At 27.9% G+C, this 24,878-nt stretch overlaps 4 protein-coding genes, 1 long non-coding RNA gene and 2 other non-coding genes across 12 annotated transcripts in view; 3 read left to right on the top strand and 4 right to left on the bottom strand.

Annotated features, from left to right (window-relative positions):
- Positions 1-173: 173 nt before the first annotated feature.
- LOC118445792 (putative phospholipid-transporting ATPase IIB) lies at positions 174-7,212 on the bottom strand. Of its 4 annotated transcripts, none has more exons than XM_035875702.2 (14): positions 7,073-7,212; positions 6,387-6,562; positions 4,769-4,913; positions 4,390-4,662; positions 4,051-4,293; positions 3,799-3,987; positions 3,145-3,722; positions 2,651-3,067; positions 2,397-2,562; positions 1,923-2,301; positions 1,538-1,778; positions 1,281-1,447; positions 1,002-1,205; positions 174-843 (listed from the first exon to the last, which is right to left on the bottom strand). In XM_035875702.2, the coding sequence occupies exons 2-14, from the start codon at positions 6,554-6,556 to the stop codon at positions 710-712; spliced, it is 3,306 nt and encodes a 1,101-aa protein (XP_035731595.2). In that variant the 5' UTR covers positions 6,557-6,562; positions 7,073-7,212; the 3' UTR covers positions 174-709. The 4 variants fall into 4 exon arrangements, with proteins under 4 accessions (XP_035731595.2, XP_035731597.2, XP_035731596.2 ...); XM_035875704.2 differs by lacking the exon at positions 7,073-7,212 and adding an exon at positions 5,193-5,292 and having other exon boundaries at positions 185-843; positions 6,387-6,437; XM_035875703.2 differs by lacking the exons at positions 6,387-6,562; positions 7,073-7,212 and adding exons at positions 5,193-5,292; positions 5,421-5,701 and having other exon boundaries at positions 185-843.
- Positions 7,104-10,762, top strand: LOC118445809 (uncharacterized). 2 transcript variants are annotated; one of them, XR_014982103.1, is made up of 3 exons: positions 7,104-7,245; positions 10,408-10,485; positions 10,642-10,762. It is a non-coding gene; the product is annotated as an uncharacterized LOC118445809 (long non-coding RNA). The 2 variants fall into 2 exon arrangements; XR_014982104.1 differs by lacking the exons at positions 10,408-10,485; positions 10,642-10,762 and adding an exon at positions 9,212-9,388.
- On the bottom strand, positions 7,590-8,629 carry LOC118445808 (dynein axonemal assembly factor 19). The gene is made up of 3 exons (XM_035875744.2): positions 8,477-8,629; positions 8,123-8,376; positions 7,590-8,028 (listed from the first exon to the last, which is right to left on the bottom strand). Exons 1-3 carry the CDS (start codon positions 8,627-8,629, stop codon positions 7,719-7,721), a joined length of 717 nt encoding a protein of 238 aa, XP_035731637.2. The 3' UTR covers positions 7,590-7,718.
- nan (transient receptor potential cation channel subfamily V member nanchung) lies at positions 8,901-15,260 on the bottom strand. The gene is made up of 14 exons (XM_035875707.2): positions 14,979-15,260; positions 14,792-14,879; positions 14,494-14,670; positions 13,766-13,955; positions 13,524-13,677; positions 12,871-13,125; positions 12,694-12,776; positions 12,060-12,617; positions 11,028-11,193; positions 10,610-10,871; positions 9,803-9,984; positions 9,382-9,498; positions 9,126-9,251; positions 8,901-9,044 (listed from the first exon to the last, which is right to left on the bottom strand). The coding sequence occupies exons 1-14, from the start codon at positions 15,135-15,137 to the stop codon at positions 8,901-8,903; spliced, it is 2,661 nt and encodes an 886-aa protein (XP_035731600.1). The 5' UTR covers positions 15,138-15,260.
- A 1,864-nt stretch (positions 15,261-17,124) lies between these two features.
- Positions 17,125-17,198, bottom strand: TRNAT-AGU (transfer RNA threonine (anticodon AGU)). The gene has a single exon. It is a non-coding gene; the product is annotated as a tRNA-Thr (tRNA).
- A 3,035-nt stretch (positions 17,199-20,233) lies between these two features.
- Positions 20,234-20,305, top strand: TRNAP-AGG (transfer RNA proline (anticodon AGG)). The gene has a single exon. It is a non-coding gene; the product is annotated as a tRNA-Pro (tRNA).
- A 1,754-nt stretch (positions 20,306-22,059) lies between these two features.
- LOC118445799 (putative peptidase C1-like protein F26E4.3) overlaps positions 22,060-24,878 on the top strand; it is a 16,747-nt gene continuing 13,928 nt past the window's right edge. The window contains exons 1-2 of one of the 2 annotated variants that reach the window (XM_085656674.1): positions 22,060-22,575; positions 23,304-23,404. The gene's annotated coding sequence lies outside the window, so the exon portion shown is untranslated. The remainder of the gene's footprint in view (positions 22,576-23,303; positions 23,405-24,878) is intronic. The other variant, XM_035875721.2, reaches the window with a different exon arrangement.

Here is a 24,878-nt window from a genome sequence, read left to right as displayed (position 1 = left end):
AAATATATTTAATATAAAAATATTATAAATTATTTGTTAATTTTGCAAATATAAATATAATAACATCAAAAATATAATAAAATTCATAGAAATTATAAATGCCATGCAATCTTATATAATAGAAGACTAGCATGGAAGAAAAGATTTGATTAATTTATATTAACTAATAAATAGATCATAACAACAAAATTATTATTAATAATATTCACATAAATCACATAAAAATGCAAGATCTGTTCTAAAAGCTTCTTTTGTAATGAGATTTCTGTTCGCAATTAGAAATTAATTTGCACTATAATTTGAAGCAAATATAAATAGGGCATCGTGTTAATCAATGATTTAAATTATATTGAATTTGTTTTTTTTTCAGTCGATTTTAATTAAGACAGCCCTGATTGACTATAAATATTGATGTAATAAATATCCAATGTAATTTACAATATTGAAGAACTTTAAGTTCTGCAATCCATATTTTGAAATATATATTAATATTTTTTGCTTAGAATTTATACAAAAATAGTTGATGGATAAAATGGTGCGTATACCTTTTTATGTAAAATTTTCAACAGCATTTTGAAATCGATTAATCGAATTAATAATTTGAAAAAATAACCGACATACAAACATGAATATTTTTGCCGTAATTTTATATAAATTAATATTTTATCCCTTGTAATACTTTTGGTATAATAAGATTGATATATGTACCTCATGATAATTTGGTATAACTCGGAGGAGAGAATTTTTTTCTTAAAAACTTCAGAATATATAGCGGCATACAAGAAACTAAAGTGATGACTAACACTTTCCATAAAAAATCAGTTGTCTTGATAAATTCAGCATCTGTTTTAAAGAGAGAAAGAGAGAAAGAGAGAGAGAAAGAGAGAGAGAGAGAGAGAGAGCGAGAGAGAGAGAGAGAGAGAAAGTACAATTATAGATTATTATATTTTACTAATAATATTGCAATAAATCAAAAATTAAATAGAAAGAATTACACTTACCAAAATAGTCTTTTAGTACAACCAAAGACAATAAATAGAGTGCCAAAGAAAAGATCTCTGCTAAGATCATAATATGATGCCATGTTCTAATTGTTAAGGCAACCATGATTAATTCTGTCAAAACTAATGCAGAAAAGCTGATAGCTACTATGTGAATGAATTCATCTTCAAACATAATAAGTGCACCATACATTATTACTCCTCCTGAACAATAAATCTTTGTATAATAATTATATTTTATCTATACACTATATATTAAATGATTACTCTATTTCATACCTTGATATATGCTTATCAATACCCACATAAAGAATGTTTTATAAGAAAGTGATCGACCTTTACTGAGTTCTTTATAAAGCTCTGGATAAGTAAGTGCTATTTTTCCTGACACATCTTTATCTAATACCAGAGAAAAAACAGGGAACATTGTATAGATTGTAGCATATCTGTAAAAAATATTTTATAACATATAATAATTAATTAATTTATTACAAGTATATAATAGAAAATATTTTTAATATATATGATATACTTACCCAACCATAAGAAAACCTTGATATAAGGCAACTGAAGAAAGATAAAATACAGCTGAAAATACAGCTTGCATTGTTGAAATAATTAAACCTCGATGAATTACAAATTGACTCAATGCAGCTGATCGTTTATAACTTCTCCTACCGTGAACCAACAATAAATGAGAAAGATGATTAAATTGTGAGATAGAAAAATCTGCAGCTAATGAGGCTTGACGTCCTTCAAGACCTTCAAGACCAATACCTGCGAGATATTTAATTATTAATTATTATTAATTATTAAAAAATAATATAATTATATTATTACTATATGTATATGTATATATATATATATATATATATATATATATATATATATATATGTTATACATAAAAGTTGTTTATGTACCGGCATCAGCAGCTTGTATCATAGATACGTCATTACCACCGTCACCAACGGCAGCTGTTCTTTTACCAGTATGTCTTTGTATTAGACTGACAACATCAGCTTTTTGTGTGGGTGAACAACGACAACAAACAACAGCAGGTGACCCACATGCAAGTTCCAAAAATTCTTGTTCATAATATTGTAAGCATACGTCTAATGAATCACCACTGATAACTAAGGCACAATCTTGTTTTTTACGGAAAGTATTCAGTTCTAAATGCGCATCAGTTCGCGTAAGAACAGATTTAAAAACATGAAGTCCTTTCGTACGTGAAACCAATAAAGAAGATTTTGCTATACATGTTGCTGTTTCCAATTTATCGCCAGTCAACATCCAAACCTAAAAATATTAAAAATTACAATAGAATAATTTATTTATATATTTATATATATATTTATTGTATAAATAATCTTTTAGTTATTTAACATTCTTGCCTTAATTCCTGCATTTCTTAATAATTCCAATGTTGTTCTAACTCCATTTTGAAGTTTATCTTCTACGCCAGTTACACACAATAATTCCATTTCACGTTCAAGACTTTCAACGACTGCTGTAACTCTTGAAACACGATCACTAACATACATTCTTGCAGCGTTATATCTAAAATATAATGTAAATAAAAGGCATTTAAAAAAATTCACACGAAATATATTGATGAATATTAAAAAAAAAACTTCTTTCCGCATACTTTGTTTCAAAATCAAGATATTGTTCTTCTGTCAAATTTTTTTTTGCTACAACCAGTGTTCTTAACCCTTCACGTGCCATATTACCACATTCTTCTTCTAGCCAGTCATTATACTGTACTATACCAGACATAACAACATCTGCACCTTTCAAATAAAATACAATTTCTGAAGTAGCTTCTGATTTGACTATTATACCCATTCTTTTTGTTTCAGAAGTGAATGGAAATATTTGTAATATAGTATAATTTAATATTTTTCCATTTGGAGCTTTCAATTGCATAGAATTCAGATCCCGTTTGACCAAAGCTAATCCCACTTCTTCTGTCCATTTTACTAATGCCACTTCGTCCGGGCTTGAAGCTTGATAATTACGTTTCTGTTCAGGCAAGTAATAATGCTGATCAGCTTCTGCCTGACTAAAATATAAAAACACATTAACAGCAAAAGGATATGATAAGAATTATAATTTATTTTTACTTATCATAACATTTACCTCTGAACAGAACCAGAATCTCCAGTCTCTCCTGTTTCTACACTCACTGAATCCAGATTAGTAGATGCACTAATTTCATCATAAACTGGTGTAACATTATGACATAATGCTAAAGCATGTACCGCATCGTAAATTCTCGTACTTTCAGATCTTCTCATTTTTCCACTATGCACGGATGGTTTTGTTGGAGAATTTTCCATAGTGGTATAGCAAGATTTTAATACAGATGTTACTTCATCAAATGTTTCCTGAGAATACGATATTGTCCCCATATGTAATTTTTTAAAAACCATTATATTTTGTGTTAACGTTCCGGTTTTATCACTCAGTAAGTAGGATATACGACCAAGTTCTTCTGGAATTGTAGTTGTTCTTACAACTGTACCAGCAATATCTTTATCTCGTTGTATACACCAAGCATAAAATGCCTTTCCAATATCCAAGTTTACTCGTAAACTAATTGGTATGATATAAGAAAATAATAAAACAAAACGGAACATATAACGATACCAAGGACCATTAAATCCTTTTAAACACATCATGACCAATGCAAGCCCAATAACTGCACAAAATAAGACCTATAAAATCATATTAAAATAGTATGTCATGATGAACCAAAAACAAAAATATATTTATTTATTATAAATAAAATACCTTAGTCAATTGATTTATCTCTTGATCAAGCAAACCAACTTTGGATCTAGGTGCAGAATGATTCATTAAGGATCTTGTTTCTTGTCCAGTATAAACAACTATTCCAAGTGCCGATCCAGATGCCACAGCAGTATTAGCCCATAAAGTATTATCGACTCCCAAACTTTCTTCAGTGCCATATCCATCATACTGTTAATGTAATATCCACATTAGTATGGTATTAAGGTTATCAAAATTATTTTTAATACTTACACGTGTAAATGTACCAATGAAACTATGAATATCTTTTTGAGGTTTTTCAACGTATAAACTTGCTTTTATATCAAACAATTGGGAATGATTTTCTAATTTTTGAGTTGCCGGTATTGCCAATCTTAATTTCCAATCTGTTTCTCCATCTAATTGATCGGTTCTTACAAAACATGCACCAGATTTTTCTGTTGTTCGCAATAATACTAAATCTGCTGGTACCCTTTGACCTTTTTCTACTATAACCTGTTAAAAAATTAAGATATTATAATTATAAGATATTACGTTCACGTTAGATTCAAGCTAATTAAAATTTATTTGTTTGTGTAGATAATGTCTTACCAAATCACCAACTCGTAATTTAGAACTTGGAACTAATTCTGGTATATCCAAACCTTTAACCAATCTTTGGTATTTTTGAGCATTGACTTCTTTATCTCTTTTGTATCTTCTGAAATCATCTACAGCTTCTCGACAGATCGTAACGGTCAAAACGAAACACAATGGTCCCCAATATGTATATAAATATCCTATTCTTATGTCTGGTATAAATTGAGATATTGCCATAAGCAAAAAGTATAGATTAAGAAAGAATTTAAATTGTTGAAAGAGGACCTAAGAAAATAGCCATACATAAAAAATATATCATTGCAATTACAAACAAATTTTATATATATAAATATATAAATAATTATATTCGTCGTACAAAAGTGATACACACCATAGGTAAGAATGTAACGACATTATATTTCTGATTTCTTATGACATTCGTAGGAAATTTATCATACATGGGCTGACCAATATGAATAACTCTTGCTCTCAATTCTCTTTCTCTGCAACATCTTCTCCACATCCACGTACAACATCTGTAAGTAATCAAAATAATGATAAATATTAAAAATTCCTCTTTGTTGTTATCCGGACGAATTGAATATTCATTATTAAATATTTTATATATATAATAATATATAGATATATAAAATCACTAACAATAAATTTTTACTCATATTAATCATCTTGCCAGCTGAAATTGAAGTATTGAAACATGATCATTTATAATATCTAATCATTGTCTTTCTAGATTAATCTTAATCAATATTAATAAATTAAATATATATGTGTATGCCATTAAAAAGAAATATCACCTTGTCCACGAATTACTATTTCGTGGTCTTGATATTAATGGTATATCTTCTTTCGAAAGTCTTATTACGTTGCTTTGTGTCTCCATTTAGATATTTTTTTCTTCATAGGTTTTACATGCGATATATAACAAAGTATATATGTATATATATATATATATATATATGTATATTACGTATATATATATATATATATATTAAAAAAACAGAATATTTTTTTAGAATGCTTACAAATTCGTTGATATCTATTCGCGTCAATTCAACTGAACTTTGTTATGACATCATTTCAAACAAGGAACATATAATCACGAGAGAAGCATTAACTGTATGTCGCAAAAGAGAGAATTAATAAAAATAATTGAATCACTTGGATTTAAAATAAATTTTTATTGTGAAAATTGTCTAAAAAATTTTCTACTTGTATATTACGATTGTCCGTCGAACTTATTTCTCGAATTACAAATGCATCGAAGTTGAAATATCAGCAAGAGTCTGATAAAAATCTCTATCATTGATTTAACGTAGAAAACCAATGGCAGACAGGACAGCGTTGCAAGCTCACAACGCGCGCAAGTTACTTTTATATATTATTTCATTTTTAATGATTATTATTTAGTCCAAAAAAAAAAAAAAAAAAAAAAAGTAAGATATTTGGTGAGTACTATTACGAATGAAATAAATACTTAAATTGTATACTTGTTAATTATATACATATATATATATATATATATACATGTATATATATATAGAAAATATGTAGAATATATATATATATACATATAGAAAACATATTTATAGATATATATCTATATATATATATATAGAAAAAAAAACATTATATTTGCCGTTAACAAAATTCCCTAGATGTATATAACAAGTGACATTATATAAAATTATGTGAAATTTATAAAATATATACATATATTAATAATAATATTTAATTTAAATCCTGATGGAAATATAATAATCGAAAAAAAAATATAACAATAACATTGCGATCTATTTTCAAAAAGGAAGTCAACCATACAACGAGATTGGTTTATCGTGTATGTATGTATGTATGTTCTATGTATGTATGTATGTATGTATGTATGTATGTATGTATGTATGTATGTGTGTGTGTTATGTTGTATGCTATTAAATTTTAATTGTAAATGTTACAAAGATGAATGTTTTTTTCTTTTTTCTTTTACTTACCCGCACAAACCATTTTTAAGGAACTTCGAACAATTATTAAATCGTCGTCTTCTAGAGGTCAAAAGTCGTATACTATCCTCAGGAGGTTGGAGAAGATAATCCGTTTCTTCGTCCATTTCAAAGTCCCGCTCATCCGAACTGAGCCGCAATGGCATCTCCTCCAACCTCATAATATTCTTTCAATAATCACAATATATTATATATATATATATATATGTATATACATACGCGTACTTCAATGTTTCTTACAATCATTTAATACTCTTTGTTAAGAGATAATAATAGTAATGTATTTTTCTTTCTTTCTTTCTTTCTTTCTTTCTTTCTTTTATTATTATTATTATTATTATTATTATTATTGTTGTTATTATTATTATTATTACTTTCTTTCGCTCGTCTTATACGTTGATTTTTTTTTTTTCGACGATATGCAAATATCTTAAATTTACTTTTATTAGCTTATATGTATTAACTTTTTTTTCTTACGATGCAATATCACGTGACCCAAAGTAACACAGTCTTCTTTGTCACACATAGTATCTGCCGAGAAATTCAAGTCACACAAGACAGAGAGAGAGAGAAAGAGAGAGAGGAAGAGATAGAGAGAGAGAGAGAGAGAGATAGAAATAGAAATAGAGAGAGAGAGAGAAGAATGTCATTTACAATAACAGTAGTTTTTCATATACCTATATAACCGCATCATTATAAGATGTCACAATGTATCAAATTAATTGTCCTTTTGATGTATCGATCAAGATATATCCTGATCTGTTTATTTACAATGTAATAATCACATATACACAAATAAGATGGTCTCTCTTCTCTCCTGGACGTAATATGTACGTAAATCGTTCTCGAGGTAAGTTGTTATTCTTATCGTAACGCATGTCTATCTTTTGAAATGATTTTTAATATCAGATATACGATTTGTAGATTAAGTATATGCCTTAGGTGATAACTATGAAATATTTTTTTTTATCTCTTTTTTCTTTTTTCTCTTTTTTTTCTTTTCTTTAACCGTGCATAATGCTGCTTCAAAATTCGCGATACCCGCAATACGACGATATATCGTGCGCGTCCATATTGGGCATTCGACGATCACGTGTACGTTTACGCATGCTCCTAAGTATTTATTTGGAATTATATTTCTTAGTTTAGTCGAATAATTTATATATAAGAAGTCAATATATATATATATATATATATGTGTGTTATTCAAATAATTAGTGTTGTTACGTATAATTACAATTTTCATTTTACTCTTTAACAAGAAAAGTTTCAAGTAAATAATTATAAAGAAAGCAAATGTTTATAATGGTACTTATCAATTGATTAGATAATTTGATATTTTTTTATTAATGATGCAATAGCATTTTCTTCTAATGTTATCTCTTCGGATTTCATCATATCATCCAAGTATTTAAGCAACCGAGAACAATTTTCTTTTTCGTGATCTCCCATGAAATTTACAGCAAGATTAAATCTGTTACAAGTAGTTAAAATAGTTAGAATTTCTATAATTGCTTTAATTTCTTTTGCATTCAAGGAATTTTGGTTTTTGTATTCCAGACATATGTTGATGATATCACAGAGAAAGTATGGGGGAATCTCGCTATGGAATATTTTATTTTTTAAAATATCCCTTTAAAACAGATAGATTATAATGTAACAATGTATTTTCATTTTTTGCTTTTTTTTTCTTTTTTTTTTCTTTTATAAGAATAGTAATTCATTACCTGGTATTGTAAAGATAAGAAAACTTTATTTTGCTATCATTAGTATTTCTCCACATTTGGATAAATGTTTTATAATTTCTTGGAATTGTATTAGCAAATTCATTGAATTTCTCTTTAATTAGTTTTGTTCCATTATTTTCATATGTCGAGGTTAAAAATTCTGATTTATTTTTTATGCTTATGGAATTCCATAATACTGCAGATTTAGATTTAATATCTTTTGATTCTAATGGTTTTAAATGAGCTCCATTCACCTATTGAATATAAAACGCAATAGAAATAGATATATGTGACATTGAATCTTTATTTATTTATTTATTTAATATTTTTTTTGTTTTGTTTTTAATAACTTACCATTTGTCTAAAGTGTTCATAAGTAGGTACTCCTTGTTCCATTGCTCTGATCTTTGCATCATTTTGTAATTTATATAACTCATTTGCTTTAAGCTCTTCGTACAACTCATCTTGTAATATTTTATAATCTATTGGCGATTTCAGTATACTCATTTCATTCAAATTATTAACACAAATATCTGTAAAACGTACAGTCTATAATATCTTGAATTGATAGAATGAGTAATAATAACCTATGTTTGGCAAAGGTATAGTCTTTATTACCATAGTTACGCATAACAAGAACATTTCTTTATTGTGATAATATCAATACAATTCAAGAATGAAGTATATGTATTTTGAAATAGAATACAATGCAAAGGTATTATTTTTTATTAGCATTATAATAATAAAAGTCTTGAATATATAATATTATTAGGAATTATTACAAAGAATCTTTAATAATGGTAATATCTGTATCAGGCATCAAATTTTTTTCTTTCAACATGTTGTTTTTTCTCCTTTTATAGAATTTCTCATGCATTCTTTTCATTTCAAGGATTTCTTTCATTTCTTCTTTATCTTCCTCCTAAAATTTATCAATATAAATTCATCTAATAAGAAATAAAGGACAAACAAATTTTTGTCTTTAATAATTAAAATGATTTACCTTTTGATTTAAACGCAATACTAATGCTCTTTCCTTACCGGACATCAATTGTGAATAGTCCATTAATTTTTTATGTCTTTCCTTAGGATGCACTCCTCTTTCGACTACCAAAACGATTCGCGCCCACTAAAATTTTCAACATATGTGATATTAATCATCAACTCTGTACGAAACAATCTGTATATGTAATATCAATTTATTATCTTTCTTTTTTTTTTTATTTTTTCTCCCTTTTTTAATAATAGCCCAAATATACCTGTCTTTGCCATTCGTTTCTTGTCTCAGCTATTTTTTGATAAGTATTTCCCATCATGGCGATTAACATGTTAACAAGTAAAATTGCAACGATTGCCATATAAAGTACGAAAAGAAGCTGTAAAATATGAATCAATAATAAGATACGTTAAAAATATCTTTTTTTTGTTTGTTTTTTTATTTTTTTATTTTTTTTTTATAAATATTTCTCGTTTCTTAATATTTATTTGGATTAGTATATGAAAACTATTTAATGGACAAATATCATTTTGATAATTTATTCTATATTTATTTTTTATTCTTTAATATTTTTATTTTCTAGCGTGTATGGATATTGAAATGAAGGTTGTATTTAGCGTAATAATATCATAAAGTAGCCAATTTGAGATATGTAATATTCTGCATTCTTGCGGTGACATTACCTTGGCCTCTATTTCATGTTTAGTTCTTTCGAATGCTCCATAGTAATCACCGAAATTCGTCATGCTCATAAGAAACATTGCCATGACACTCTCCATTGGAGATGGCATTGGATTAGACGTTGAATCGTCGACGCCGTCCGGCGTATTAGGATTGTCAAAGGATAAGAATATGATGTAATAAGCTAGAATTATAAAAAGAGTAAAACACTTGTTAGTAGTTAACACTATTTCTTTCAAATATAAAAAGGTCAATTTCGCAGATGCTTCTCAGTAGCTTCTTTTAATTGGAATAATGATTATTTATGTGCGTGTAATATATATATATATATATATATATATATATATATGTGTGTGTGTGTGTGTGTGTGTGTGTGTGTGTGTGTGTGTATAGATCAAATATTTTATAGATGTAGTGAAAAAAAAATTGCATATTAAAAAGGCTTTTTAAATGAGTTTGATGAATTTTGTTTGCTGAGTAGTTTTTAAAGTCTACTTAAAAATATACTACTCTATCTCTTTCAAATATTGATAGGTCAATTTCGCTGATGTTCTCAATTGGAATAATGATTATTTATGTGTTTTCATATGGATCAAATTTTTTATAGATGTAGAAAAAAAAATGTTGCATGTTAAAAAGGCGTGCTTTTTAAACGACTTCGATGAATTTCATTTAAGCATTTAAGGTATGTTTTTTTAAGAAATGAAATCGTCAATTTTATTATGTATATGTTATTTTGGAAACAAAAAAGTATATGTATATATATATATTTTTTTTCTTTTTTTTTTTTTTTTTTTTTGTAAAATTACCTTGAGAAAATCCCATGACGAATACCAAATAGATAGCAACAAATCTAAGTAGATCACCCATGATCATTCTGTAAATCATAACGACGAATGGACCAACAGTTTTGAAGCCTCTACAAAAGAATAAAAAATAAGGTGCTGTCGTTAACATAACGACGACAGCAAGCATGTCTTCGATTTCGTCGGCACAAGCTAATCTGAGTATTGGAAATGAAAGTAAGAGACAACAGGAGAACAAAAACATTACTCGTGATGGTGCTGTCATCTGCAAATGGTATCGTTATTATTACTTTTATTATTAATTTATATTAAGGAATATATATATATAATATATATAATGTTTAATCTATATTATAGAAATTATATTTTATTTTTTTTACCCCCCTCCCTTAACCCCTTAAGAAAAAGAGAATTTTCTTACGAGATTCTCGATGAACATGTTCAATCCTAAAAATCTTGCTTCCTTTAACGCAGTGATGATATAAAGGATAGCACCAATCTCCATGAAAAATTCGGCTATTAAACGAATTTTTGCTGATATAGAATTTAAGTGCATTAATCTGCATTCCTCTGTAAGTGTTTGCCACCTGTTCGCGATCACATTAAATTAAAAACTATCACTTTATATAATAGAACAATTGATCTCAATATTTTTTTTTTCTTTTTTTTTTTTTTTTTTTTTTTTTTACAACTATTTCTTTCTTTCTCGAACACTTTACGAAATATTTCTTTATTTTACTATATGCGTATTAATATTGTTATTTATGTGAAAATCTTTTTAATCTGTGTGTTTGTGATTACTCAAAAATTCTTACTATTTTTTTTTTCTTGTGTTCTAATCGAATTAAATATTTTGTATAATTGGAACTTTATGATCCGACTGAAAATTAAAGTCATTTTACTTGCTAATATAGTAGCTATAAAATGGGCTATAAAGCATTAAATGAATATGTGAGAGAGAGAGAGAGAGAGAGAGAGAGAGAGAGAGAGAGAGAGAGAGAGAGAGAGAGAGAAAGAGAGAGAGAAGTCCGGTCTATGATCGACGTGAAGAACGGAGCGAGAGAGAAAGATATGCATAATAGTAAAGTTGGTTGCACTAATTATTCATTGATTGAATGATTAGTTTTATTTTTGCAAAATGAAAATGAAAATGAAAATGAAAAAATTTTTATGCTTTCTCAAATCGATTTACGATAAGAGTCTAGAGGTATAAAAATTTTTTATTTTAAACGTTTAAAGTAATGCAACTGCTTGATATATTATTTCGAAAGAACAGAAAAAAAAGAAGTATATAAAGAGGTTTTTCCTTTTTCAAAAAACTTTAACTGTCCGTTATTTCCTAATTTCCTCGACAAGGAAATATATTAATATATGGATATATATATATATATAGTTTTTTATTTTTAGTTTATTAATCATCGACATTCTGATAAATATATTTTATTTTACTTACCAATTCTTTTTGCCTTTGATTTTGGTAAAACCATTGATATCACTTCCTCTTATCGTTGAATTAAATTTAAGTAAATTATCGATCGTATAAATGCCACGACTAGTCGTGGTAATATTTTGATGAATTTTATTGTACAAAGTACGATTCGTAGGATTAGTAAAATTTGGATCGAATTGATTTAATGTATCATTTTCTTCTATCATCGATGATAAAATTGGTAATAAAGTATCCTTTAATAACGATGTCATATTTGAAATTAATTGTAAGGAAATCTTATCGAGAACGTTGTCCGAATTTTTCATAAATCTTTTCTCCGATATTAAGCTCGTTGTTAGATTTTTAACGATCGACTCAGAGATATTACTAATTTGCAATGATTTTAAAATTTGTGTCGTGTCCATCGTCATTAAGTACGAAATATTCAAAGTTGGATCGGTAGTTGTAACAGTCGTTGTTGTAACAGGACTTTTCAACGTTGATAATGGTCCAGGACGTAATGTGAAACTTATTAGAGATAGAATGAAGTAGAGGCAGAATAAATAAAATTGTTGATAAAATCTACAAGAATCATCATCAACAATGTTAATATATATAATTTTTATGTTGAAAAATGTATGAACTTTTAATTACTGACCGATCTTTTACGAATGTATTCCATTTGGCGTTTAAAAGATCAACTAGAGTGCCATCCAACAATTCAAGATGTTCGTCTTTGTCCTGTAAGAAGGATAGTGCTATAGTACGTACTCATTTTTTATTGTTGTTGTAATCATTCATTAAATTTTATACATAAAATTTTATTAAAACCTACGCCGAAAACAATTAGATTTAATGCAGAATTATGACTTATTTGTCCTGTATGTAAGTCTATCGTATCGATTTGCGATAAAGGATAAGCCACACATGTTATATTTCCAATTTGCCAATAAATTTCTCTCTCGATGTTTAAAATGTGAAAAAACATCTCGACTCTCCCCAATTTCGCTGACAATGTTAACGGCGTTAAATGTTGAACGTTTTTAATAGACAATGATGCACCTACTTCATAAGCCATGTCAAAAGTTGTCTGAAAAATTGTTTTCATAATTAAATCGTTTTTATTACTCTTGATATTATAATTATTAATACGAGTTGGTGTAAATCTCGCACCTGGAGTTAAGCTACACTTCATTTTTAATCGATAATGTAGTTAACTGTTGTTATATGTTCGTAAGAAAGATTTCTTTAGACCTATCGATAGGCAACCTGTTTTACATACTCTCGTGGTCATATTGCCTATCGAAGGGGCCGAAGAAAACTTTTTTATCGACATAAGATAATCAGTAACTAAATTATCGACGATGTATGGTGTATTGTCTAGTCGCAGGCGCTATATTCAACATTCCCATTAATGAGGTTATATAAAATCAATAAATAAATATAACTGACAATTAATAATCATAAGAAAAATAAAATAAACTTTACCATTTTTTCATAAATGACGAGCATATGCAATACAGTATTTCCATTCGTGTCTTGTTTATCAGGATCAGCACCTCTGGCTAATATGAGCCTATAGCATTCCTCTTGACCTAAACATGCTGCAAAATTGAGAGGATACTCTCCCCAATAAACGTATCTGATAAAAGATAGATTGAACTTCGGTAAAAATTATCGACTGTTTTTTTAAATACATCATCACGTTCAGATTTAATATATATATGTACCCGCTATAATTTGTTTCTGGTGCAACGGAAACCCATTCATGTTCTAAACTATCATATCTCGAAGCTTTTTGATCTTCAGGAGACATGAAACTACCGAAGCAACGTTCGTGTACATCAGCTCCACTATCTAGAAGGTATTTTACCATGGCTGGATCTTCATTAACAATTGCTATGTGTAATACATTTTCTCCTATTAAATTGAAAACTTAATGAATTATAAACATTAAATTCGAATATAACAATTAAATTTCATAATCATTTCGTAATAATTTCATCGTTATTTGATGACATTTAAAAAGGAGACGTTAACTGACCTTTATCTATCGAAACGTTCCTACCTGGTATAGGTAGATAAATGTACTTACTTGGCCGATGCATGTAAGGACGTAAATAGATTATGACTAACGAAGAGCTATTTGCGATATAATGAAAAAAATACCTCGACATTAGGTGAGGAAAATCAACTTGACCTCGATGTGAAATAACTTTACGATGGAGGGAGAAGTCGTAAAATTAATTGCTGCAGATTTGCCAGAGGCCGTACGTTAATGTCTCGTCTTAGAGATTCTAATCTTTAATGATTATAAAGCGTGCAGGTACTTGCGGTTGATGGATAGTTGAATTATTAGATATCAATGATTATACCGTGACAATGTTAGATCGATAATTATACATTTTCAGTTATCATTTTAAAATGTATATATTGTAATATATTTCATCTGACTTACCGTAATATTCATCGCTTATGTAAATGTCATTTATTAGATTTGGATAAAAGCGTAACAATCTTTTTGCCAAGTCCGCGTGAATGGCTGTTGCGTGTAACATACACAAATGTAAAATAGTTTCACCGACGGCACCTCTTTCGCTCAGACTCCAACATACCAATCTGTGCTTGCTTTTATCTGCGAATCAAAATATTTAATAAATTTTTATAAAATATCTTTCCCTTTCGTAAAATAAATTTATACCGTATAATTAATTTCTTTTTTTTTTTTTTTTTTTTTTTTCTTTTCTTGTTCTTACCTATCTTAGTTTCGTCCACGTCTTCGTCATTCAAATCTTTATTTATATCATAATCTGCTGGATTCTCCATAGCTTTTAATTGAGGCAACTGAAATAAGTTTTATTTTGTTCTAATTTTTCTTTTTTTTTTTTTTTTTTTCTTTTTTATTGTAAAAGAATTCTATATAATTATTTCAATGGTTTCTACCATTTTATATCTCGGCCGATCTTTATTCCTAAGTAACACTAATTTCTCAATTGGTATCCATTTGCCTTTTCCCTTATTGTACAAAAATGGTTCTACCTTCGTTCTTAAAGCATGATCCAGTTCAGCAAATTGCTTAGTTTGCGTAGCTCTTTTCATCATATCCACGAATAGTCCACCCCCTATATATAAATGAATATAAAATTCTTAGAAAAGTAACATACTATGAATTCGTTCTCTCTCTTTATCTCTGTATCTTATGTGTAATTTTCAAACTCTCGTCGATTCCCGCTGCGATCTGGTAAACTTCTAACCATTACTTAAGAATTAGGATGGCCGGGGATAGATCTCTCATATATTAAAATAAAATCTTTAGTGTCCAAAGGCAAGTCAATCTATTACGTCATATCTGCAAGTATTTAGATCGTTAAGTTGAACACTTGCGAATATCGAAGCAGTAATATAGCAGTATGTAGTAGTAACACTTCACTTTTCAAACTTAGCACACATGACTCATGGATAATAATGGATAAGGAAGGTACGAGGTAGAAATTTTAATGATTCATTTTTAATAATTATTTTTGTAATCAAATTTTCATTTATATTCTTATTCTATTCATTTTACTCATAACTATTTTTATAAGGATATATATATATATATGCTGATAATTATTTTTACTATTTATTTGTTATCTCTCAGACCTTCTCGAAATATTCATTCATGTTTTTGTGCCAAGGATACAAAATGTTAAAAATAAAGATGGAAACTTGTATGAAATTCACTTTAGTTTTTTTTACATTTATGAATTCTCGAACCTCAGTGTATAATATTTAGTCTTTAATATTTAAATCTCTAAGATCTATATTTTTTAATTTATTAATTTTTACGATCTTTTAATCTTTGTTTATATAGACGTAATATATGAAAAAGTATATATTGTAATTATTTAATATTTTATCGATTTGAATGTTATTATTCTTTTTTTTTTTGTGTTCGTGAAACATACGTAGCGTCATCTGTTATGCATTTACACAATTATTACGATTTTCTTGACTTACCTTTCGAATTATGTCTTTACTACAATCTAATAATTTTTAATTTCTTATATGCAATTGTAAAATAATGTATTTTAATTTATAATATTATTTGTATTCAATATGTTATCTTTTCATTGAAAACATTGGAATAATATTATCATATAGATTAATTAAAATGGTGTACCTTTTAAATCTACAAATTTGTAAAGAACTATAGACGATGTATCCGTCTGTTTCTTGACACTATTTGAAACATTACTCTCAGTATTTCCCATATTAATAGATAAAAAGTAATCAACTTTTATTCCGTCACAAGAATAACTAATTTAAGCGAAGAATCGAACTGATATACTTTCAATAGCACTTTGGTTACTATGGTAAACTCTTTCGTTATTGATTATACTAATTCAGATATATAAATTCACACAACTCGATATTTAAAGTATTTCTAATAAATATATATAAAATATTTCTTAAGATCTTTAACTATGTGTACATTTAATTTTTACATTTGTTATTTAAAATTTTCAATACATGTATATGTTTTTTATATTTACATAAATTTTAATATTATTTATTTCATATTTATATGTATATATATGTATATATATTTTTTCTATATTTATATTACATAATGTTTTATGTAAAAACTAATTTATATAAATTTTACTTATTAAAGATATAATATCAAATGGAATAAAATCCAAAATAGAAATCACAATATTGTGGTTTTACAATTTTATTTTTAATGATGGAATTAACCAGGAGGATATCCTATCCGTTTTTGATAATTAAAATAATAAATCCTGTTGGATTAAAACCACGAAACGAAAATTATAATAGGTGATAATAATTTTCACGATAAAAATCTATGATAAATCATTTCCTTGAAACGATAGAAATAAATTTTAAATGTGTCCTATTTTCTTTTTATATTTAACAATAAAATTACTTTATAAAATTAATATTTTAATAATAATAATTATTATTATATATATATGTATATATATATGTACAAAAATATAATTAAAAAAAATTTTAAATAATTGTTAATATAATAGATATTTGAAAAAAGGAAAAGAAAATAAAGTTCACCCTTTTGGGCTAACAAAGGCCCCGGAGGGATTCGAACCCTCGATCTCCTGTTTACTAGACAGGCGCTTTAACCAACTAAGCCACGGTGCCGTTGAGACTACTGTTTTATTGTAATTCATTTAAATCAAGTTAGAATTTTAATGTATAGACGTGTTCGAATAATTTAAAAATCATATATTTTTATATAATATTGATTACATGTAAAATATATATAACAAAAATTAATCATTAACGGAATGCAAATGTAACGAACAAAATAACAAATGGATATATACTAATAAAGAAAATAATAATTAAACAATTCTATAATTATTATTTTCTACATTGCGATGAATATTATTAAGTAATTGGATTTGTTAAAAAAATTAATCTATGAAATGTCATAAATAGGATCGTAAATCTGTCGCGGTTATAGTAAGAGATCCTGTCATAGAAGACTGAATTATTTAAAATTAATTATAGAATAAATGCGCATAGAAAGAACGTCGTGAAAATATCAATGGGACTATTAATAAAGAAGATGATGTTTATGTGTATATATATATATATATATATATATATATATATATATATATAGAGTCGAGAGGCGTGAAAATTTATATGTTTATATATACAATTATGTCTATTACCTCTACTTCTCATCTCTCTCTCTCTCTCTCTCTATATATATATATATATATATATATATATATATATATATATATATGTAGTGTATAGTATACTTTTCGTGAAGGAATTAATAATAAGTGTTTCTTAAGATTTTTTGATTAATATTATTTTTCACTGTTTCTTTTTTTCTCTTTCTTCTGGGCCCCACCATTTTTGGCGATCGATCATGGTTAGAAATTTCCATTGAATTCGACCCACATTTCGTAGCATTAAATTACTTTCCACGAAGAAAAATCTTCGACGAGATCTATTTATAAAGATCAAATATATGGATACATTGGTAAGAGCAGTGCAACCAGGACGCATGCTTTTTTCGAGTGTAAGAATATATATGCACGTATATATATATATATATACATACATATACATATACATATGCATATATATGTATATATGGTCCGTCAGAAATTTTCAACAAGATAATAAAGTTTCCTTCTATCGAGGACAGAATCTGTTAAAACACTCATACAGTCTAAGAAAATTATTATACTTATGGAACGCATGTATAAATTTCGTTACTTTTATATTCAATTTAATATGAGTTTTCGTATTTTCAAAGAAATTGTTCATTTCGTTATTTACATTATGTTTGATGATACGGCTCTTAACTACTTTTAATTATGTATTTTATCGATATCCATCTGATAACAACTTATACGTTTCAATAGACTTTTATTTAACAATATCGAGGTCACAAATTTTTCTTATATATTTAATAAAAGTCAAGGTTTTCAACAAGTTTTTTTTGTTGTTTTGTTTTTAAAAGTAAGTTTATTTGACACAGCCCTATATTAGATACACAAGTATAATCTTACTTAGAAGACTTTTTACATTATTTTAATAAAAATATAGCTATTAGTTATCGTTAGATAAATTTCTATAGCAATCAATATATAGAATTTTATAATTAATATTGTAACTAGGTTATAGGGTTCATAAAACAATTGGTAATATATGAGGGTAAAATGAAAAAATAGTGAATATAAAAAAAAATTTTACCAACTATAGCAAATTATAGTACTTAAAAATTAAAGGTAGGGGGATAGGATAAGGACTGGATGATTTGAGGTAACTTAATCTACAGGGAGATCATATATACATTATGTACAACTAATCTTTACGTTATAAGTCTTTATCACACTTTTATGTGTTTTTTTTTTTTTTCAGAGTAGAAGATATCTCTTATCGATGCATTATGATTACTATTGTTCTGTAATGAGTAATTAAAACTGTTTAAATCTTGTTCTTCGGCGTAGATCGTCCATGTATTTTGTATCTTCTCATAGCCAGAAGTATTTTTTATATAATATATCAGTATCATTTAAATCATCATTCGTTAGTGCTTTCGAGAAAACGTAGTTCTCCTGATTATCTTCATCATAGATACTATTAATTTGTTTTCTTGCTGAGTGTCTTTGGCGGTGATAGTTTAGTGGAAGATTATTGTGGTCTTGGATTAGATCATTTTTATCACAATAAATGAATAGTTCCGGTGTAGCCTGAATTTAATTTACTCAGAATTGAGTCTTCTTCTTGTGAAATAAGTTCTGTAATTAAGCTATTGTTTGTACGATCAATGTTACTAAAATATTTTCTGATTATTTTGAGAGAAAAACAGTCAATTTTATTGATATTGGTATTGTTGTAAATGGTCTCGTTTTTTATTCTCCCTTTATAATCTGATTCAGCGGTTCTGTGCGTTCTTAGGCATGATCTCAAGCAAGATCTTTCAAATCTTCTTATTTTTTCAATTATAGTTGGACCTGTATTCCATAATGTAGGAGCTACATAAGTTAAAATAGGTCTCACCAGTAGTCCATAGCATATTATTTTGGCTTTAAGAGCAAGATTTTTATTGTAAAAAATTCTCGAATTCAGATTGAAAGCTTTTTTTGCTTTATCTAATTGAATCGAGTAGTGTTTATTTAGTCTTAACAGATGATCTAGATGAATTCCCAAATATTTCACGATGCGTTTCTTCGGTATCTCAGTTAATTCGTTGGTATGGATATCAGTAGCTGTTAATTTTAAACTATCTATTTTTTTAACTGCAGAGTATTCGATTTGTTTAACTGGTCTTCTGAAAAAAATTAATTCGCTTTTACTTGGGTTGATTTTTAAATTCCAGTTTTTTGTAATAACTATTTATATCGTTGATAGCTGCCTGTAATGTGTATCTGATTTTATCTATGTCCTTGCCTGCTTAATATCATGCTCTGGCTCGTTGGTTTTTTTTTCTTTTTTTTTTTTAAAAAGTAAGTTTATTTGTCACAGCTCTTTATATGATACATAAGAATAATCTTACTTAGAAGACTTTTAACATTATTATATTACAACAGTAGCTATAAGTTATCTATAGATAAATTTCCATAACAATCAGTAACATAAAATTTTAATTAATATTATAACTGTGAATGTAATGTTTATTAAAGAGTGCTATATGTATATGGATCTCTGGCTCGTTGGTCTAGGGGTATGATTCTCGCTTAGGGTGCGAGAGGTCCCGGGTTCAAATCCCGGACGAGCCCGCGTTTTTTTTTTTTCATTTTCGTTTTTATTTATTTTTTTTTGTTTTTGTCTTTCGCTTTATTTATTTTTCTTTTCGATTAATTTTTTTTATACATTTTTTTGTTTTCATTATATTCATATATATCATAACGTATCATATCAATCAATATATTAATCAAATTAAATAAATTTATTTGTCAAATACAATTCTTTTATTTTTCTAACGAAAGTAAATATGATTAGTAAATATGATTGACTATACTACATGTTGAACCAAAAGTTCTTGACCGATTTTAAATAATCAATTACTGTTGGATTTTTTTTCCGTTTTTTCTTTTTTTTTCTTTTTTTTTTTCTTTTGATTGCAATTGTAAAACTTCATGCCTAGGAGAACTTCGTTCTACTCCATCTAGGAATTTTTGATCTGTTCGAGTAAATGATTAATTAATTATGCTTACAAGTAGATCACTTAAAATTTGGAAAGTATTTAAATTTTTTTTATCACGATGTGTCACGATAATGTTTGATCATATTTTTATAACTTATCGTTTCTTAAGAAACTTCAAATCTCTCTCTCTCTCTCTCTCTCTCTCTCTCTCTCTTTCTTTCTTTCTTTCTTTTTTTTTTCTTCGTATACATATTCATAACTTATTTTCGTATGTAATAACGTAAAAGTACACACATAATTTTACCTTGGTATGCGTCCATGTTACTTTCTTAGAGCATTCTTATCGGCTGTACCGATGGTGGAATAAAATGATGCGAGTAAAGTGTTCGATATTGAATTTACGATAAGATTAAAGCGACCGATTTCGATTCTTATTTACACGTCGTTTATCCAGCGGCATTTTAAAAGAAATAGTATACTTGTCGAGTACGATCGAGTATCTATTCTCATGAACTACTCACATATTAATTAGAAAAGTTTCATACAATATCTGTCATTGAAAACGTACTTGATATTTTTTTTCTCTTCTTTTATTTTTATTTTTTTCTTTATAATAAAAAGAAAAAGAAACAAAGAAAAATGCAGAAAGAAAACATGCAACAAGATTCAAGAACGAAAGGAACGTGTTATTAATATGATTATAAGAAACACCTATTTTTTAATAACATATACAAAATACAATTCTTATATCATTCAGATTAAAATTCACATATCTTATAATATTTTTAATTCGTTCTACAATGTACATTTAAAAAGTAAACGATCTTGAAAGGAAACAAGATCAGTAACAATAACGACAATAATAATAATTATTATAATAATAAAAAAGAAAAAAAACAGAGAGAGAGAGAGAGAAAGAGAGAAAGAGAAAATAATTCTAATCAGCAAGGCAAGATATAACAACGAACGTACATATATAAATACATACGTACGTATGTACGTAAGTAAGTAAACTTAAATGCTAAATTATAAAAGTCACAGATAAGTAAATTCTTGATCCTTAATAAGAAGATAATTTCCTTATATGGTCATATGTATATACGTATATATGATAGTACTCTTTTAGAAGAAATCGTGATTCATAATATCTCTATTCTCTGCATCCTCTCCCTCTCTCTCTCTCTCTCTTTTTGTATATGCATGTATGAGTGTTTGTATGTGTGTGTGTGTATTAACACAATTTCGTCTCCGCATTCTTTCTTAGCCGCAAGGAGATCCGGTGGTTGGAACGAGAAAAAGAGCGTCGAAGAGACGCTCATATTATATCATCCATGTGTTGCGTGGCGGGTTCGAACCGAATTGTGATACGGAGAGACTTAGTTTAGCTTGCGTTTACCTACCATCTCCGCGGGTCAGTTAGACGCGCGCTTTCAAGCTGCCAGCAGCAGCTAACGCACAACTCTTGTCATCACCATCCCTCCTTTTAGAAACGTCTTACGTCTAACTGACACGTATCGATACTATTGCGAAAAGAAATTCGTTGCTGTGATTTTAGAAAGAAGAACAAAAAAAATTTTCCTTCTTCCTTTTATTACTTTCTTTCTTGCTTTTTAATTTTTTTCCTTTATTTTTCTTTTTTTTTTCTTTTTTCTTTCTTTTCATCTTTTTCTTTTTCCCTTTCCATTTTTCTTTTCTTTTTCTTTTTTTTTTTCCGGACAAATCCATTAACGAAAATTCCATTCGTTTCTTCTCTCTCTCTCTCTCTCTCTCTCTCTCTCTGTCTCTCTCTATGAGATATCTTTAAGACGAACATTATTTCATAGTGTCACATGCAACAATCGAAGAGGGATCACGAAAGAAGATAATACTATCATTTGTACTTCTCCTTTGGAGAATCTTCGAGTAAGTGACGAGTTTTATTTTCATTTGCTATTTTTTTCTCCCTCCCGCCCCACCACCTCGCCTTTTCTCTTCTTTTCTTTTTTATTCAATATGTAAATTATAATTTTGATTAAAGCGCGTGGCTTTGTCCGTGTGCGTACGCGCATGTATATGTTCGCGTAGTTTTTCAATGGCGAAATCTCAATGATGGAGGACATATAATTAATATATAAAAAGAAAAAAAAAACAAAGAAAAAAAAAATATCGATAAATACTTGAGACCTCTCTCTTTCTCTCTCTTTCTCTTTCTCTTTCTCTTTCTCTCTCTTGGTCTTTCTTCTCGATAACTAACATAATATTCCAGAGAGACGCTCATTGACTTGCTAAACACAACGACGACGACTCAGAACGGGCTTAACTTCGCGTATCTTTCTTTCGAGAAAGCTATAAACGCGTACGGTTAAAATAGTAGCTAAGTTTAACGAACGATAATTTTGTTTATACGATAAACTCGTCCCTCTAGTGAACTCTTCTTCTTCTCCGTTCGTTTTTTCTTTTCTTCTCTTGTCCTTTTCTTTTTTCCCCTCTCTTTGTTTTCGTTCCTTCTCAGGCACACAATTTCCTTTTCATTTTATTTTTTTTTGTTCCTTCTCTTTATTCTCTCTTTTTCTTTTTTTTTCTTTTTTTTTCTTTTTTTTTCTTTTTTTGTTTTTTTTTTTAATATTTTTATATGTATATATGCACATCAGCAACAGAACACCGCGTATATCGCAGGCGCATTTGCGAGATTGCATAATAATCGTACGTTCGGTTCGTCTATTCACGGTGACTCGAGGATTCATGCGCGAAGGTGAGTTTGAATTTTAAAAGGGCAAAGAAAAAAAATTGTAACGTAGGATTTGGTTTAAGAGGAGGGAAATATTGGCACGGCGAATGGAAGGAGCTCAAAAAAAGAAAAAAAAAAAAAAGAAAAGAGAAGAAAAAAGAAAGAAAAAAAATATTCTGAAACAATTATCAGGGCACGATTGTTTTCTCTATATCAACGAAGATCTTATCGATGTCCTCGTCTCGTTGTTGCAATGACGAAACAAAAAGAAAATAATCTTCGAATTGTTTGTTTTCGATGATGCGCTTGCAATTTTTTTCTTTTCTTTTCTTTTCTTTTCTTTTATTTCCTTTTTATTTCTTTCTTTTCCTAAAAATTATTAGTCAGAAATAAGAAATAAGAGGAGAAAAAAATCGAACGTCGCGCGATTCGATAACTGCATGATAAACATAACTGTTTATTTCGAAATCGCTTACCAGTCTTAAACGGTATACGTATGTAATATGATAGTTGTGCGAAGGTCAATGATCCATGTGTTTTTTCAGTCTTTTTTCTATTTTTTATTTTATTTCTTCTTCTTTTTCTTTTTTTCTTTTTTTTTTTTTCTTTTTTGGCGACGATACAAATCAATAAAAAAAAATTCGCAACATTTTAATTTGGTATTACTCATAACAATATCGTTTCATTATTACAATTCATTATAAAAGATTGTATTAGAAAAAAATCACATAGGAAAGGAAAAAAAAAAAAGAAAGAAAGAAAGGAAGTATCATTGTTATATTAATAGAAACTCATTGTTTATAAAAAAGAACGTAACTATCTCAAGGCTTGATAAGATCTAAAAGAGGAGGATTAAAAATACGTGGAATTGCATTCCTTGAAGTCAGAATTATCAGTGATTACGATTCGCTTACAGTGTCAAACTAATAACGAGCGAACTTCATATCTCCGTATGAAATTTTATGCTAAACACGATAACAGTCACTTGGTTGTAAAGAAAGATCAAATATAATATACGTTATACAATACAGACGAATTATCGAATTTGAAAGATAAAATATAACAGGTTCAATATAATAATCGAGGAATAAGAACAGTTCGATTATTTTTTAATATGATTGACGGCATTTCATTTAGATTCATTTAAATATTAAATAAAGTCAGGGACAATGTAGATTGTTTTTAATAATTTTCCTATTTGTAAGATAATTCCTTTATACGTCGTGCGGAAGCGTAATACGTTCGCCCCCGTGTTTTAATTAGAAAAAAAAAAAGAAAAAAAAAAATAAGAAAAAAAAAGAAAATAGGAGAAAAAAAAAACAGAGAAAAAAAATAATTGAGTGAATAATAAAGTGTACGGCGAATAATCGTGTTGAATCGTTAAAATCGACACAGGAGTGAGAAAGATACTAACAGAGAGAGAGAGAGAGAGAGAGAGAGAGAGAGAGAGAGAGAGAGAGAGAGAGAGAGAGGGAAAGAGAGAAAGAGATAGGAAGGC

This window comes from Vespa mandarinia, chromosome 4 (assembly GCF_050613455.1).
Source record: "Vespa mandarinia isolate Hongniang chromosome 4, ASM5061345v1, whole genome shotgun sequence".
NCBI classification, from domain to species: Eukaryota; Metazoa; Arthropoda; class Insecta; order Hymenoptera; family Vespidae; genus Vespa; species Vespa mandarinia.
Note: the sequence above shows the minus strand (reverse complement) of the source record. Positions and strands in the feature narration are given on the sequence as shown.